Raw genomic sequence first — 18,650 nt, 5'->3', positions numbered from 1 at the left:
ACCATAAATTCAAGGGATTCATAAATAAGAAATACTTGGAAATAACATATCCGAAAAAACTTTAGTAAGAATAATAAAATACTGATTCACCTAAGGAAAAAATATTTGAATCAAATTTTTCCTGGAGATATAAATAATTTATGATGAAGCAAAATGTTGTTTTATCCCAAGTAAGAAATAAGTACAAACAAAAAAATTAAACAAGTGGTAGTACGTACACAATGATTATGACCAAATCTAGATGAGAATCATTAAGTAAAGATAGCTAAAATCTCTAATAAAAAAGTGAAGGTCATTCTCTTTTACAAAAAGGAGGAAAAAAACAACAAAAAATGAGGAAAATGAGGGCTGTAATACAAGAGTACTATAAACATAACAAATGACAAAAATGTCATAAAATCTGATGATTAAGTCTGATGCAATGATAATTTATCATCAAATAAGTACTTAATTCCTTTTAGGTTTCTTGGTTTAAAATAAATGCAGCTCCCCCAAAGCCCAAGAAATAAAACCAAGAATCAATAAATGGGATGACATCGGGCTAAAAAACTTGTGCACAGCAAAGGAAACAATTAAGAGCATGAAGAGAGACCTTATAAAATGGGAGAAAAACTTGGCCAACTACACCTCTGACAGGGGATTAATTTTCAGAATATACAAAACTAAAAAGAACTTAACATCAGAAAAACAGATAACCCAATCAATAAGTGGGCAAAAGAAGTAATCAGAAACTTTTCAAGAGGAGAAACACTAATGGCCACCAAATACACAAAAGTTCAACATCCATGGCAATCATAGAAATGCAAATTTAAACTACACTAAGGGTCCAAGACTGCCCTGCAGAGCTGCACCTCTGCAAAGGAATGTCCATGACCATAGGGAACTACGCAGTGGTTCCCTATTTACCAAGGAGTGGCTCCCCTGGCCCACTTCCACCTTGGGACACTGGATAGGGTCTGGAGACAGCTGCTTTCCACAGCACCACAGGCCATAGTGCTACAATCCTGAACAGGCTGCCCAACACTATCGCATTGCCTGCCTTTTCAGCCTCATTTATGAAAGTGCTAGCCTCTATCTTGAGACACCTCCACCGCCATCTTGAGTTACCTGAGCTGCTGCCACAACCATCTTTAGTTGGGGAGGCATACATCTTGGGAAACCAGCTGGAACCTGGAAGCCCAACACCAAGGTACTTACACGTTTAACACTACTGCAGCCACCAACTGGGAACATGGCTGCTTCCATCTAGGGACAACAGCCAGGACCTGGAAGATCATCAACAAAGCCCCTGCGCCAGAGGTATCCCTGCTAGGTATGCTAATACATACCATCTTGTTGCAGAGGCAGGAGAGAGCCTTGCACAGGGTCACCTTTTTCACTTTTATGGTAACAGCAAAATTCTTTTGATTCCACTCTCACCCCTCCTTGATGTAATACATCTATATTCTCACCTCCTATCTCATAAACATCACACCCTACACCCTCCCTTCTCTCTCCGCCCACAAGTAGAAATGGTAGACCCTTTTGCAAATATACTGTTTATATTGCAGATAATAACTGAACACATCACTTCTGTTTAATTCAACAAATGTGTAATCATCTAAACAGAACTATTTGATTTAAGGTTGCATATGTTTGCATTGCTTGGTGTTGATACTGATCTCCCCCTTAAAGGCAAGATACAGAAAACCTGCAGGGACACTCTAAGATTATAGGGTAGAAACTGTTAACACCTTGGATCCCCACTGCTAGAGGGAGAGAAAGACGGACAACATGAAAAGACAAGGGAATATACGTGCCCCAAACAAACCAAGATGATATAATAATAGAATCCTTTGATAGCACAGTAGAAGAAATGTCAAAGAAGCAGTTCAGAATGTACATAATTTAAATGATCCGCAAATTAATGAAAGACATAAGACAGCAAGTACAGGCAACAAAGGATCACTTCAATAAAGATATAAGAGAGCAAATACAGGTAGCAAACGATTACTTCAAGAAAGAGAGATTCTAAAAGAAACACTAAACAAATTCTTGAAATGGAGTAAACAATAAACCAAATTAAATATTCAATAGAAAGCACCACCAACAGACTAGGTCACGTGAAGACAGAACATCAGACAATGAAGACAAAATATATAATCTTGAAAACAAAACTGACCACACAGTGAAGATGGTCAGAAACCATGAACAGAACCTCCTAGAATTATGGGATAACATGAAAAGACCAAATATAAGATGTATTGGGATAGAGGAAGGCACAGAGATACAAACCAAAGGAATGCACAATCTTTTCAATAAAATAATATCAGAAAAATTCCCAAACCCGAAGAATAAAATGGAAAATCAAATGCAAGAGGCTTACATCAAATGTACAAAATTACAACAGATCCACACTGAGGCACATTATAATGAAAATGCCTGGCATACAGAATAAGGATAGAATTTTAAAAGCCACAGGAGAAAAATTTCAGATTACTTATACGGGGGAAACCAATTCAGATCTCAGCAGATTTCTCAATCCAGACCCTGGAACAACATATATCAAGCTCTGAAAGGTAATGAATGCCAATCAAGAATCTTATATCCAGCAAAATTAAGCTTCAGATTTGATGATGAAATAAAAACCTTCCATGATAAACAAAAGTTGAAAGAATTCATAATGAGAAAGCCTGCACTGCAGAACATTCTCAGTAAAATATTCTGTGAAGAGGAAATAAAAAACAACAATAAAAATCAGCAAAGAGAGAAACTACACTAAAGGAAAAGCCAATCAAAGGAGAAACCAAGTCAAGTTAAAAAACCAAAAATAAACCAAAATGACCGGAAATACAAGCCATATTTCAATAACCTGGCATATTAATGGCCTAAACACATTAATAAAAAGACACAGAAGGGCATATTTGAATAACAAAGATCCAACATATGCTGCCTTCAAGAAACTCATCTCATAGGAAAATACATCCACAGACTGAAGGTAAAAGGATAGGAAAAGCCCTACAACTCACATGGACTGTGTAAACAAGCAGCGGTTTACAACCTCATATCAGATAAAGTGGACTTCAAAGCAAATTTGTCAGAAGGGATAAAGAAGGACATTTCATACTGCTTAAGGGAATCATATATCAATAAGACATAACAATTGTAAATATTTATGTCCCAAACAATGAAGCACCTACATATATGAAACAAAAACTTCTCAATTTCAAGAATTAAAAAGAACACAACACAATAATACTGGTGACTTTAACACACCTCTCTAACCATTGGATAGATTTTACAAACAAATAAACTATAGAACTAAATAATACAATCAATAATTTAGACTAAATAATACAATCAATAATTTAGAAATATATACAGAATATTTCATCCTTGAACAAGTGAATATACTTTTTTCTCAGCAGCACATGAGTCCTTCTCCAAAACAGACCAAATGTTATGCCACAAAGCAAGTCTTAACAAATACAAAAACACGGACATACTACCCTGCATTCTATCCGATCTTAACGGAATAAAATTAGAAATCAATGATAAAATAAAAAATAGAAGCTATTCCAACAGCAGGAGACACTATGAAGGCACTATGAAGGCAGCTAAGAGGAAGTTCATTGCATTAAGATCATTCATTAAAACAATTGAAAGTAAATGAATAAATGATCTGACATTATATCTCAAAGCCCTGGAAAAAGAAGAACAAATCAACAATAAAGTCATTAGAAGACACGAAATAATCAAAATCAGAGATGAAAGCAAAGAAATTGAAACAAAAGAAACAATCCAAAAAACTGACAAAATAAAAAATTGGTTCTTTGAAAAAATAAATAAAATCGATAAAACTTTAGCCACTCTAATGGAAAGAAGGAGAAAACTCAAATTACTAAAATTCGTGATGAAAAAGGAAATATCATAACAGACACTATTGAAATACAGAATATAATTAGAAAATACTTTGAAAATTTATACACCAGTAAAATAGAAAATCTCAAAGACATTGACAAATTTCTATAGATATATGATCTACCCAATCTGAATCAGGAAGATATACACAATTTAAACAGATCAATTTCAAGCAATGAAATAGAAGATACCATCCAAAGCCTATCAACCAAGGAAAGTCCAGGACCAGATGGATTCTCAGCCAAATTCTACAAGACCTTTAAAGAAGAATTAATACCAATACTCCTCAAATTATTCCATGAAGTAGAAAAGGAGGGAACCCTTCCAAATTCATTCTACGAGGCTGGTATCACCATGATGCCAACACCAAACAAAGCACACATTAAGGAAGGAAACATCAGAACAATATCCCTGATGAACACATATACAAAAATTCTCAATAAAATTCTGAAAAAAATCACATACAAAAACATATTTAAAAAAAAAAAAAAAACAACTCAGCATGATCAAGTGGGGTTAATTCCAGGAATGCAGAATTGGATCTACATACGGAAATCAATAAAATTAATTCATCAAATCAGCAGACTTAGATAAGAATCATGTGATCATCTCAATAGATGCAGAAAAAGCATTTGACAAAATACAGTACCCTTTCATGTTCAAAACACCAGGAAAAGTAGGGATAGTAGGAACACACCTCTACATTGTGCTAAGCCCACAGCCAACATCATTCTAAGTGGACAAAAATTGGAAGCATTCCTTCCAAAAACTGGACCACAACAGGGACACCCTCTTTCACTACATCTATTTAACATAGTCCTTGAAACTCTAGCCAAAGCAATCAGACAGACAGAAGAAATTAAAGGAATATGAATAGGAAAAGAAAAGCTCAAACTATCATTATTTGCTGACGACATGGTTCTATATTCACAGGATCCAAAAAATTCCACCAGAAAACATATAGAATAAATGCATTCTATATAAAAATTCTATATAAAAATCAATACACATAAATCAAATGCATTTCTTTTTTTAATATTTTTTAGTTGTAGAGAGAGAATATGGCGGCAGGTGCGGAGGGAACACTCCCGTGACCTCCTCAGCTATGCTGGCAGAGAGACTTCAGAACGACTGGATGCTGTCTGTTCAGGAATGTCCAGCAAAGTTGGGCTGAGATGAAACCTAAGCGAGGAGTTTGAGCTTCTCAGAGGCCACAGCAAGCTCGGGCGCAGGTGAATCCAGGCTACCCCGCACGAGGAGATACTGGCTGGTTGATTGGAAAACTGACACTTACTCAGTGGGGACCCACAGTGACTCAGCGCTACAGAGACCCTCGAGAGGTGTAGAGAAACAAAACTTCAGATCTTTTGAGGAGGTGCCAACCGAGCCTCCATGGGAAAGTGGACTGAGATCTGAGGTAGGGATTTAGGAAAGACAGACCAGACCCACCCTTTCCATCAGACACCTTGGCAAGGAGACCAGTGTCCACCATAGCAGAGAACTGACGTCATCAGAGTTTGGCGGATGGGATAGCTCAGCAGTGAAATCAGTGACCACAGGTGTGTGACCCTCAGCCCTACCTCTCCATACAGCTGGGAAATCTAAAAAAATCTCTCCCCAGCTCTCTGTAAGTGTGATTATAGGAGCCCAGGGAATCAGGAGGGGCACCTGACCTCCAACTCCCTCTCCAACCAGTGGCGACAGCCCAGTCCTTTTTCGCCGGCTTCCAAGGGCGTGGCTACTGGAGGGAATCACACAAAACAAGCTGACAACCCCCAGACCCCGCAATCCACAACCTTGGAGACTGGGTGAATGGCAAACAGAGAGAGTGTCCAGTGGTTCAAGAGAACAGGGTACCCAGGGGACTGCAGGCCCGGAGTATAACTAGTTCTGTGGAGAACGGCACTGCTAAGTGGGGCCCTGGATGGCAGGAGAAGCTGGGGGAAGGGGCGCGTTGGAGACGAGGAACGGCCCTGGGCTACCAGGATTGGTGAGGCGCCCAGTTGGGTAAGAGGAGCCACGTCACAGGGATTGTTTCTGGCGTATTGAGGGCAGAAGCTTGGCCCGGAGTGCACAGCTCCATCTACTGGAAGAGAAGAAAATAGAACTCTAAGACTGCACTTATCCTTTTTTTCTCTTTTCTTTTCTTCTACCTATATTTCTTTTTCTCGTTCTCCTTAGTGACTTCTTCCTTCCCCTTCCCCTACCTTTCCTCCCAAGCATTACGACTTCTATTACGTGTAATTTACTAAATGCATATAGATGAATGTTCCGAGGCGGTCTATAGTGCGCCCAAGTCCCTAGCTTCCCCAAAATACTCTGGTCCATTCTCCTGTTAATATCCCCCTTCAGTAGAACAATCTTCCAAGGTAGCTAAGATATTCTAACCTTCATACCATCACATCACCCGACCTAAACATAAAGTCCTAAGACCAAACCACAGATTGCTATATGCCATCAGAATCCATATGCCTTTTATGAAACGAATGAATTTGCTTTAAAGTACAATAAAACCCAACATCTCTAGACATAGTCTCCCATCACAAAGGAGAGATCCTGGAGATATACAAAACCAAAACAAATTCATAGGAGTAATAGTAACACAGCAGTCAAACAGAGCTGAAAACCAACGTGAGCATCATGACAAAACAAGGAAAAAAAGGATTACAAACAATGCAGGATAGCTTAAATTTACAGGAGAACCTAGAGGCATCAGAAAAATGGTCAGATAAAGAAATCAAGGCATACCTGACTCAGATGGAATGGAATTTTAAAGAGATCATTAGACAGCAAATGCAAACAATGAAAGAACACTTCGACAACAAATTACATAAACAAATTCAAGAAGCAAAAGAACAACTCTACCAGGAGAGAGAGGTTATTTTAAAAAATCAAACAATAATCCTAGAAATGAAGGAAACTATAAACTAAATTAAAAACAAATGAGAGTATTACCAGTAGAGTAGATCAAGAAGAAGTCAGAACATCAGACAATGACGACAAAATATATTATCTCGAAAAGAGTCCAGTCAACTCAGAAAGGCTGGTAAGAAACCACGAGCAAAACATCCAAGAGATATGGGATATCATAAAAAAAAAAATTTAAGAGTCATTGGGATAGAGGAAGGTATAGAGGTCCAAACCAAAGGAATGAGCAATCTGTTGAATGAAATAATTTTAGAAAACTTTCCAGACATGAAAAATGAAACGGATGTACAAATCCTAGAAGCCTACAGGACACCAAACATACAAAACCACAATAGAACAACTCCAAGACACATAATTATGAAGATATCCAACATACAGAACAAGGAAAGAATATTAAAAGGCACAAGAGAAAGGAGGCAGACTACATTCAGGGGTAAACCAATTAGGTTAACGGCTGATTTTTCATCACAGATGCTGAAAACAAGAAGATCCTGGTACAACGTATTTCAAACACTGAAAGATAATGGGTGCCAACCAAGAATACTGTATCCAACAAAATTAAGCTTCAGGTTTGACAATGAAATAAAAATCTTTCATGATAAACAAAAATTAAAAGAATTCTCAGCCAAAAAAACCAGCACTGCAAAGCATTTCGGGCAAAACAATACACGAAGAGGAAATAAAAAACCACCGCCAAAACCAACAGTGGAAAGTACCTCAGTAAAGCGGGGGGAGGGGGGGGAGGAACTAATCAAAGAGGGAAAAACAAACCAAATTAAAAATAAATAAATAAAAAAACTAACCGTGACTGGAAGTACAAACCATATATCAATAGTAACCCTAAATGTTAATGGCTTAAACTCACCAATAAAGCGACATAGGATGGTAACCTGGATTAAAAAAATAGATCCAACAATATGCTGCCGTCAGGAGACTCATCTGATAGGAAAAGACATACACAGGCTGAAGGTGAAAGGTTGGGAAAATCATACCACTCACATGGTCCTCGGAAGCAAGCCGGGGTGGCCATCCTCATATCAAATAAAATGGACTTCAAGCCTAAGTTAATCAAAAGGGATAAAGAAGGACACTATATACTGTTAAAGGGAACCATTCACCAACAAGACATAACAATTATCAATATTTATGCATCAAACAATGGTGCTGCTACATTCATAAAACAAACTCTCCTCAAGTTCAAGAGTCAAATAGACCACAACACAATAATTATGGGTGACTTCAACACACCTCTCTCACCATTGGACATATCTTCCAAACAAAAGTTGAATAAAGAAACTATAGAACTCAATAACACAATTAATAATATAGACTTAGCTGACATATATATAATATATCAACCATCATCAAGCGGATATATTTTTTTCTCAGCAGCACAAGAATCCTTCTCAAAATTAGACCATTATTGGGGCTGGGGATGTGGCTCAAGCGGTAGCGCGCTCGCCTGGCATGCGTGTTGCCCGGGTTCGATCCTCAGCATCACATACAAACAAAGATCTTGTGTTCGCCGAAAACTAAAAAATAAATATTAAAAAATTCACTCTTTAAAAAAAAATAGACCATATATTATGCCATAGGGCAACTCTTAGAAATTATAAAGGAGTAGAGATAACACCATGCATCTTATCCAATCATAATGGAATGAAACTGGAAATCAACGATAAAAGAAGGAAGGAAAAATCCTACATCACTTGGAAAATGAACAATAGGTTACCGAATAATCAATGGGTTACAGAAGTCATAAAGGAGGAAATAAAAAAATTCTTAGAGATAAATGAAAACACAGACATATCACGATCTATGGGACATACTGAAAGCAGTTCTCAGAGGAAAATTCATTGCTTTGAATGCATTCCTCAACAAAAGAAAAAACCAACAAATAAATGATCTCACACTCCATCTCAAAACCCTAGAAAAAGAGCAAAACAACAGCAAATGTAGTAGAAAGCAATAAATAATTAAAATCAGAGCTGAAATCAATGAAATTGAAACATAAGAAACAACTGAAAAAATTGACAAAATTAAAAGTTGGACTGTTGTATTCTGCCCAGTCACTAATATGGCATTATGTAAAAATTGTGAATGTGTAACGGATGTGATTCTGCAATTTGAATTTGGGGTAAAAATGGGAATTCATAACTCACCTGAATCAAATGTATGAAAGATGATATGTCATGAGCTTTGTAATGTTTTGAACAACAAATAAAAAAAAAATTAAAAGTTAGTTCTTTGAAAAAAATAAATAAGATCGACAGACCCTTAGCCATGTTAACGAAGAAGAGAGAGAACTTAAATTACTAGCATACAGGATGAAAAAGGCAATATCACAGCAGACACTACAGAAATACAGAAGATAATTAGAAATTATTTTGAAACCTTATATTCCAATAAAATAGAAGATAGTGAAGACATCAATAAATTTCTTAAGTCATATGATTTGCACAGGTTGAGTCAGGAGGATACACACAACTTAAAGAGACCAATATCAATGGAGGAAATAGAAGAAGCCATCAAAAGACTACCAACCAAGAACAGCCCATGACCAGATGGGTATACAGCAGAGTTTTACAAAACCTTTAAAGAAGAACTAATACCAATACTTTTCAAGCTATTTCAGGAAATAGAAAAAGAGGGAGCTCTTCCAAATTCATTCTACGAGTCCATCATCACCCTGATTCCGAAACCAGACAAAGACACTTCAAAGAAAGAAAAATACAGACCAATGAACTTAGATGCAAAAATCCTCAATAAAATTCTGGCAAATCGGATACAAAAACATATCAAAAAGATTGTGCACCATGATCAAGTAGGATTCATCCTTGGGATGCAAGAATGGTTCAATATACGGAAATCAATAAATGTTATTCACCACATCAATAGACTTAAAGATAAGAACAATATGATCATCTCGATAGACGCAGAAAAAGCACTTGACAAAGTACAGCATCCCTTTATGTTCAAAACACTAGAAAAACTAGGGATAAAAGGAACTTACCTCAACATTATAAAAGCTATCTATGCTAAGCCTCAGGCTAGCATCATTCTAAACGGAGAAAAATTGAAAGCATTCCCTCTAAAATATGGAACAAGACAGGGATGCCCTCTCTTACCACTTCTATTCAACATAGTTCTCGAAACACTTGCAAGAGCAATTAGACAGACGAAAGAAATTAAAGGCATAAAGATAGAAAAAGAAGAACTTAAATTATCACTATTTGTGGATGACATGATCCTATACCTAGCAGACAAAAACGGTCTACCAAGAAACTTATAGAGCTAGTAAATGAATTCAGCAAAGTGGCAGGATATAAAATCAACATGCATAAATCAAAGGCATTCCTGTATATCAGTGACAAATCCTCTGAAATGGAAATGAGGACAACCACCCAATTCACAATATCCTCAAAAAAATAAATAAAAAAATAAAATACTTGGGAATCAACCTAATAAAAGAGGTGAAAGACCTATACAATGAAAACTACAGAACCTAAGGAGAGAAATAGAAGACCTTAGAAGATGGAAAGATATACCCTGTTCATGGATAGGCAGAACTAACATCATTAAAATGGCGATATTACCAAAAGTATTCTAGAGGTTTAATGCAATGCCAATCAAAATCCCAACGGTATTTCTTGCAGAAATAGATAAAGCAATCATGAAATTTATCTGGAAAAATAAAAGACCCGGAACAGCAAAAGCAATTCTAAGCAGGAAGAGAGAAATAGGCGATATAGTGATACCAGACTTTAAACTATACTAGAGAGCAATAGTAACAAAAACAGCATGGTACTGGTACCAAAACAGGAGGGTAGACCAATGGTACAGAATATAGGACACAGAGACCAATCCACAAAATTACAACTACCTTATATTAGACAAAGGTGCTAAAAGCATGTAATGGAGAAAGGATAGCATCTTCAACAAATGGTGCTGGGAAAACTGGAAATCAATATGCAACAAAATAAAACTGAATCCCTTTCTCTTGCCATGCACAAAAGTTAACTCAAAATGGATCAAGGAGCTAGGGATCAAACCAGAAACTCTGCATCTAATAGAAGAAAAAGTTGGCTCTAATCTCCATCTCGTGAGGTCAGGCTCCAAATTCCTTAATAGGACACCTATAGCACAAGAGTTAAAATCAAGAATCAACAAATGGGATTCAAACTAAAAAGTTTTTTCTCAGCAAGAGAAACAAATAAGAGAGGTAAATAGGGAGCCTACATCCTGGGAACAAATTTTTACCCTTCACACTTCAGATGGAGCCCTAATATCCAGAGTATAGAAAGAACTCAAAAAATTAAACAATAAGAAAACAAATAACCCAAAAAACAAATGGGCCAAGGGAACAGACACTTCTCAGATAAGGACATACAATCAATCAACAAATACACGAAAAAATGCTCACCATCTCTAGCAATCAGAGAAATGCAAATTAAAACCACTTTAAGATACCATCTCACTCCAGTAAGAATGGCAGCCATTATGAAGTCAAACAACAATAAGTGCTGGCGAGATTGTGGGGAAAAGGGTACACTTGTACACTGTTGGTGGGACAGCAAATTGGTGTGGCCAATTTAGAAATCAGTATGGAGATTCCTTGGAAAGCTGGGAATGGAACCACCATTCGACCCAGCTATTCCCCTTCTTGGACTATTCTCCAAAGACCTAAAAAGAGCATACTACAGGGATACAGCTACATCAATGTTCATAGCAGCACAATTCACAATAGCTAGACAGTGGAACCAACCTAGATGCCCTTCAATAGATGAACGGAAAAAAAAAATGTGGCATTTATACACAACAGAATATTACTCAGCACTAAAAAATAACAAAATCATGGCATTTGCAGGGAAATGGATGGCATTAGAGCAGATTATGCTAAGTGAAGTTAGCCAATCCCTAAAAAACAAATGCCAAATGTCTTCTTTGATATAAGGAGAGCAACTCAAAACAGAGCAGGGAGGAAGAGCATGAGAAGATTACCACTAAGCAGGGATGAGAGGTGGGAGGGAATGGGAGAGAGAAGGGGAATTGCATGGAAGATGGAAGGAGACCCTCACTGTTATACAAAATTACATATAAAAGGATGTGGGGGAAAGGGGGAAAAAAAGAGAGAGAGAGAGAAATGAATTACAGTAGATGGAGTAGAGAGAGATGATGGGAGGGAAGGGGAGGGGAGTGGGGATAGGAAGGGGATAGGAAAGGCAGCAGAATACAATAGACACTAGTACGGCAGTATGTACAAACGTGGCTGTATAACCAATGTGATCCTACAATCTGTAATAAGAATTCATACCCCATTTGAATCAAATGTATGATATATGATATGTCAAGATCATTGTAATGTTAGCGTTAGGTTTATTGTTAGGTTTAGGTTTAGGTTTATTGTTTGGGTTATGGTAAGGTTTAGGGTTAGGTTTACTGTTAGGTTTAGGGTTAGGGTTAGGGTTAGTATTAGGATTAGCTTTGGGTTAAAGTTAGGGTTAGGGTTAGTGATAGAGTTAGTGTTAGGGTTTGTGTTAGGTTTAGGCTTAGTGTTAGGGTTAGGATTACAGTTAGGATTAGGGTTAGGGTTAGGATTAGTATTAGGGTTAGTGTTAGTGTTAGGGTTAGGGTTAGGGTTAGTGTTAGATTTAGGGTTAAGGTTTGGGTTAAGGTTAGGGTTAGTTAGTGTTAGGGTTACAATAGGATTAGGGTTAGTTTTAGGATGAGTGTTAGTGTTAGGTTTTGTATTAGGGTTAGTGTTAGGGTTAAGTTTTGCATTAGGGTTAGTGTTAGGATGAGTTTTAGTGTTAGGGTTAATGTTGGGGTTAGGATTAGTGTTTTTGATTGGGTTAGGGTTAGGGTTAGATTTTAGAGTTAGGGTTCCGGTTTGTCTTAGGGTTAGAGTTAGGGTTAGGGTTAGGGTTAGGGTTAGTTTTAGGGTTAGGGTTAGGGTTAGTGTTATGGTTATGGTTACGGTTAGGGTTATTGTTAGGTTCAGGAAAGGGTTTAGGGTAAGTGTTAGGGTTAGGGTTACGTTTAGGTTTAGTGTAACAAATAAGAATAGGGTTAGGCTTAGGGTTAGAATAGGGTTATGGTTAGGGTTAGTGTTATGGTAAGGTTTAGGATTTGGGTTATGTTAAGGGTTAGGGTTAGGGTTAGGGTTAGTGTAAGGTTAGTTGTAGATGGACACACTATTTTTATTTTATTTATTTTTTTTTTATGTGGTGCTGAGGATTGAACCCAGTGCCTCACGCATGAAAGGCAAGTGCCAAACCACTGAGCTACAACCGCAGCCCTCAAATGCATTTCTATGCATCAGTGATGAACCCTCTGAAATAGAAATTAGGAAAACTACCACATTCAGAATAGCCTTATAAAAAACACTTGGGAATCAATCTAACAAAAGAGGTGAAAAATCACTAAAATAAAAACTACAGAACACTAAAGAAAGAGACTGAAGAAGACTTTACTAGATGGAAAGATCTCCCATATTCTTGGATAGGAAGAATACTGTCTAAATGGCCATACTACCAAAAGCATTACACAGATTTAATTTAATGTTGTTGGGATTTTAATTAGAATTAAAATTCCTCATAGAAAGAGAAAAAGCAATCATGAAATTCATTTGGAAAAATATGAGACCCAAAATAGCCAAAGCAATCCTCGTAAGAAGAGTAAAGCAGGAAGTATCACAATACCCAACCTTAGACTATACTACAGAGCTACAGTAACAAACATGGCAAGGTATTGGTACCAAAACAGACATGCAGACAAAAGGAACAGAATAGTACCCACAGAGACAAACCCACATAAATACAGTTATTTTATATTTGACAAGGGAGCTGAAAACATACATTAATGAAAAGATAGCCTCTTCAGCATATGGTGGGGGAAGAGCTGAAAAAACCATATGTAGCAAAATGAAAATTAAACCCCTATCTCTCACCATAAACTCAACTCAGAGTGGATCAAGGACCTAGTAATTAGATCAGAGACCCTGTGCCTCATAGGAGAAAAAGTAGGCCCTAATCTTCATCATGTTGGATTAGATCTTGACTTCCTTAATCAGACTCCTAAAGTACAAGAAATAAAATCAAGAATTAATAAATGGGATGGATTGAAATTTGAAAGCTTCTTCTCAGCAAACAAAACAATCAATAACTTGAAGAAAGTGTCCACAGAGTGGGAGAACATCTTTAGTACACACACTTCAGAGAGAGCACTAATCTCGAGGATATGTAAAGAACTCAAAAAACTTAACACCAAAAAATTAATAACCCAATCAATATATGGGCTAAGGAACTGAACAGACACTTCTCAGAAGAAGATATACAATCTATCAATGAAAAAATGTTCAATTTCTCTAGTAATTATAGAAATGCAAATCAAAATTACTCTAAGATTGCATCTCACTCCAGTCAGAATGGCAATTATCAAGAATACAAGCAACAGTAAGTGTTGGTGAGGATGTGGGGGAAAAGATACACTCATACATTGCTGATGGCACTGCAAATTGTGCAACCACTCTGGAAAGCAGTATGGAGATTCCTTAGAAACCTTGGAATGGAACCACCATTTGACTCAGCCATCCCATTCCTCGATCTAAACCCAAAGGACTTAAATTGGCATACTATAGTATGCTCCATTCAAAATAGCTAAACTGTGGAACCAACCTAGATGCCCTTCAATAGATGAACAGATAAAGAAACTGTGGTATATATACACAATGGAATACCATTCAGCATTAACAAAGAATGAAATTATCGCATTTGCAAGTAAATGGATAAAGTTGGAGAATATCATGCTAAGAAAAGTAAGCCAAGCCCCAAAAACCAAAAGCTAAATGTTTTCTCTGGCAAGTAGATGTTGATCCAAAATGGGAGCGGGGCATGGGAAGAATGGAGGAACTTTGGATTGAGCAGAGGGAAAGAGACGGGCCATGGGAAAGATGGTGGAGTGAGACAAATATCATTACCCTAGGTACATGTATAATTACACAATTGGTGTGATTAACATCGTGTACAACCAGAAAAATGAAAAGCTGTACTCCATTTGTGTACACTGAATCAAAATGCATTCTGCTGTCATTAGAACAAATGAAAAAAAAAAAATCACAGTAATATTTCATCTCCTTCCTATCAGAAGGGCAATGATCTGGAATATAAACAACAGTAAATGCTGGCAAGGTTGAAGGAAAAAAGATACACATCACTGGTAGGACTGTAGACTAGTACAACTACTCTGGAAAACAGTATGGGCAATTCCTCAAAAAACTAGGGATGGAAGCACCATATGCCTCAGCTGTCCCACTCCTTGGTATTTTCTAAAACAATCTAAAATTGGCATACTGCATTGATACAGCCACCTCAATATTTACAGCAGCACAATTCACAACAGCTAAATTATGGAATCAATCCAGATGCCCATTAATAGACAAATGGATTGAGAAATTGTAGTATATCTATACAACGGAGTCCCACTCAGCCATAACAAAGAATGAAATTATGGCATTTGCTGGTAAATAGATGGAAATGGAGAATATCATGCCAAATGAAATTAAATAAACTCAGAAACTCAAAGGCTAAATGTTCTCTCTTATATGCAGAAGCTGTAGTAAAATAAAGGAGAGAAGGGAAGGATAGGATAACAAAGAACCAATCAAATACAAATTAATAAAAAAGTAAAAGAAAGTCTATTAGAGTAGAGGAAAAGAGTGGAGGGAAGGAAGAAGGAAAAAGGGGGGATCATGAACTGAAATAGATTTCCATGCATGTTTGAGTTGGATAAATCCAACTACTAGTTATAACTGTAAAGCTCAGCGGGAGAACGTTTGTCTAGCACAGGCTCTGGGTTCAACAAGGAGAACAAAACAAATGAGCAAAAAAACAAAACAACACACACACACACACACACACACCCGTAGGAAACACCCAAGACCTAAATTCTGTCTTCATTTCTCCATATCCAATTCATCAGTAAATCCCACTGGCTCTATGTTCAAAACACAGCCTGGTTCCATCCATGTCTTCCATCTCCATTAATGACACCCAAATCATCATCATTTCTCCAATGCACTACTGTAATCATTTCTTAATTGATTTTCCTGTTTGCAATTTTCCCTTTGAAATCCATCTTACATATAAAAACCAGAGTGAAAAATGTAAGCTGAATTATGACCCAACTCTATTAAAAACCCCATGGCTTAATATACTTGAAATAAAATTCAAATTCCTTAATTAGAATTAGTCCCACCTTTCTAATTTCATCTCCTACCATCTTTCCTCATACCATGCTTCTTTCTGTTCCCCCAATAGACCAACCTTATCTGTATTCTAGCATTACCTGTTTGGATGCTTTATCCTTAATTATCTTATTGTTTACTCCTGATCCTCAGATTAGATCCAATGGTACTTCCTCAAAGAAACCTTACTGAACCAGCTATTTTGGGATTCAAGGTATATGCTAAAGTCCCTTCAACAACTAATGATGTTTTTTTTCCCCTCCTATAGAAAGACAAAAAAACTTTTACCTGTTCCCTATTAAGTCAAGCTAATATCTATGAATCTTTTTCAGAAAAACAAATAAATCAAAAAATTTCCTACAGAAAAATCTCCCTTCAAAAACTGTGCCAGAAATACTTTTAAAGTTATGTATGGAACGTTTTTAAAATGACATGGATTAATAAATGAACAAGAAGAATGGTTAGAATTTATAAAGTGAGTATATGAGTATTTAAAATTCTTTCAACTTTGGTGTATGTTTGACCATTTTTATAATAAAATGTGGGAAAGAAACCATGTCAGCCTATTTAAAGCAAAGAAATAACAAAAGAAAAATATTAGTCCACTGAGTCCATACTACAAACACAGCAGGCAGGATGAGGAGGAGAAAGATAGAGAAACAAAATCAAAACACATTTAACACAGAAAAATGCCTGTTTGGAGGAAATATCTTTTAAACTTAACTCCCAAACTGGTGGTGATGGAATAAATCAGTCAAAGAATAAATAACGGGGTAGGGGTTTAGTCTCATAACCAATAAACTGAAATAATCATAATATTTTGCAATTTGTTTTGCACAGAGAATAAATGAAAAACATGGGCTGGGATTGTGGCTCAGCAGGAGAGCGCTCGCCTAGCATGTGCGAGGCCCTGGGTTCGATCCTCAGCACCACATAAAAATAAATAAATAAAGACATTGTGTCAAGGGCTAGGGATGTGGCTCAAGCGGTAGCACGCTCGCCTGGCATGTGTGCGGCCCGGGTTCGATCCTCAGCACCACATACAAACAAAGATGTTGTGTCTGCCGATAACTAAAAAATAAATATTAAAATTCTCTCTCTCGCTCTCTCTCCCTCTCTCACTCTATCTTAAAAAAAAATAAAAAAAGATATTGTGTCAAACTACAACTAAAAACTAAATATTAAAAAAAAAAAATGAAAACCAAAAGATTTTGTCTGATTAGTGTAAAATTTGAGTGGTTATGAAGCTTTTGCTCTAAGACCAGAATGAAGCTCAGACTAAACATGGAAGCACCTCTGATTTGGACAAGTGCCTGAAATGTCACCTTTTAAATTCTTCTACTTTAATTGTCTTTGTGGAAGTACCTGGTCTTTTTCCGTTTGCCTGATGCACTCTCAGTAGATTTTTTTTTTTAATTGGTTGTTCAAAACATTACAAAGCTCTTGACATATCATATTTCATACATTAGATTCAAGTTGGTTATGAACTCCCAATTTTACCCCAAATACAGATTGCAGAATCACATCAGTTACACATTCACATTTTTACATAATGCCCTATTAGTAACTGTTGTATTCTGCTACCTTTCCTATCCTCTACTATCCCCCCTCCCCTCCCCTCCCCTCCTCTCTCTCTACCCCATCTACTGTAATTCATTTCTCTCCTTGATTATTTTCCCATTCCCCTCACAACCTCTTATATGTAATTTTGTATAACAATGAGGGTCTCCCTCCATTACCATGCAATTTCCCTTTTCTCTCCCTTTCCCTCCCACCTCATGTCTCTGTTTAATGTTAATCTTTTCTTCCTGCTCTTCCTCCCTGCTCTGTTCTTAGTTGCTCTCATTATATCAAAGAAGACATTTGGTATTTGTTTTTTAGGGATTGGCTAGCTTCACTAAGCATAATCTGCTCTAGTGCCATCCAGTAGATTTTAACACAGTTCTTATCTGGAATCTTGATCACTGCATTAAGGTCTTGGTACATAGTAGGGTCAATGATTATATGAATTAATAAAAATACAATGCTTTTCAAGAAATACATGAGACTTTTAAAAAGCATAAGAATTTAAATGCCTTAGTTATTGGAAATGAAAATTTACATGAAGTGTAGTTTACTGTCAGATTAAGTCAGTATGATCAGATGTAAGAGATACAGAAATACTCACCATTCTTCTACCAATGTATTATTCAGGTAGATCAACACTACTAATGTCCACTGAAGTTCCTTATCTTCAAATAACTCAAGGGCCTTGGTATAAGATGTATCTTTGCTATGTTGTATAGCTATGGTAGAAAAATCTATAGGACCAACTTCTCCCAAACAGCTTCCAACAGCCTCTAGATACAGAAATTCCATTTCAGTAGAGTTACATGTTTTAAGATTTAAGTGTGTTTTCAAAGATCATGAGACGACTATAAGGAGCTACAAAATACTATATAATTTCCTTTACTTATCATCCATGTAGGCAAGAGATATTTTCCCCTACGGAATCACTTCCAGGAGACATTAATTAGTAAGCGAATACAGATACTAAGAATAAAAATCTAAACATAGCACTGTATGGGTACAATAATCC

At 36.7% G+C, this 18,650-nt stretch overlaps 1 protein-coding gene across 7 annotated transcripts in view; it reads right to left on the bottom strand.

Moving 5' to 3' along the window:
• Positions 1-18,650, bottom strand: part of Atm (ATM serine/threonine kinase) — a 153,612-nt gene that overhangs the window by 62,727 nt on the left and 72,235 nt on the right. For 6 of the 7 annotated variants that reach the window (XM_071616672.1, XM_027930673.2, XM_071616673.1 and 3 more), the window contains exon 34: positions 18,240-18,411. In XM_071616672.1, coding sequence (XP_071472773.1) covers positions 18,240-18,411 — 172 coding nt within the window. Of the gene's footprint in view, positions 1-5,908; positions 5,984-18,239; positions 18,412-18,650 lie in introns of those variants that run through there. The other variant, XM_071616677.1, reaches the window with a different exon arrangement.

The sequence above is a fragment of the Marmota flaviventris genome, chromosome 9, assembly GCF_047511675.1.
Source record: "Marmota flaviventris isolate mMarFla1 chromosome 9, mMarFla1.hap1, whole genome shotgun sequence".
Taxonomy (NCBI): domain Eukaryota; kingdom Metazoa; phylum Chordata; class Mammalia; order Rodentia; family Sciuridae; genus Marmota; species Marmota flaviventris.
Note: the sequence above shows the minus strand (reverse complement) of the source record. Positions and strands in the feature narration are given on the sequence as shown.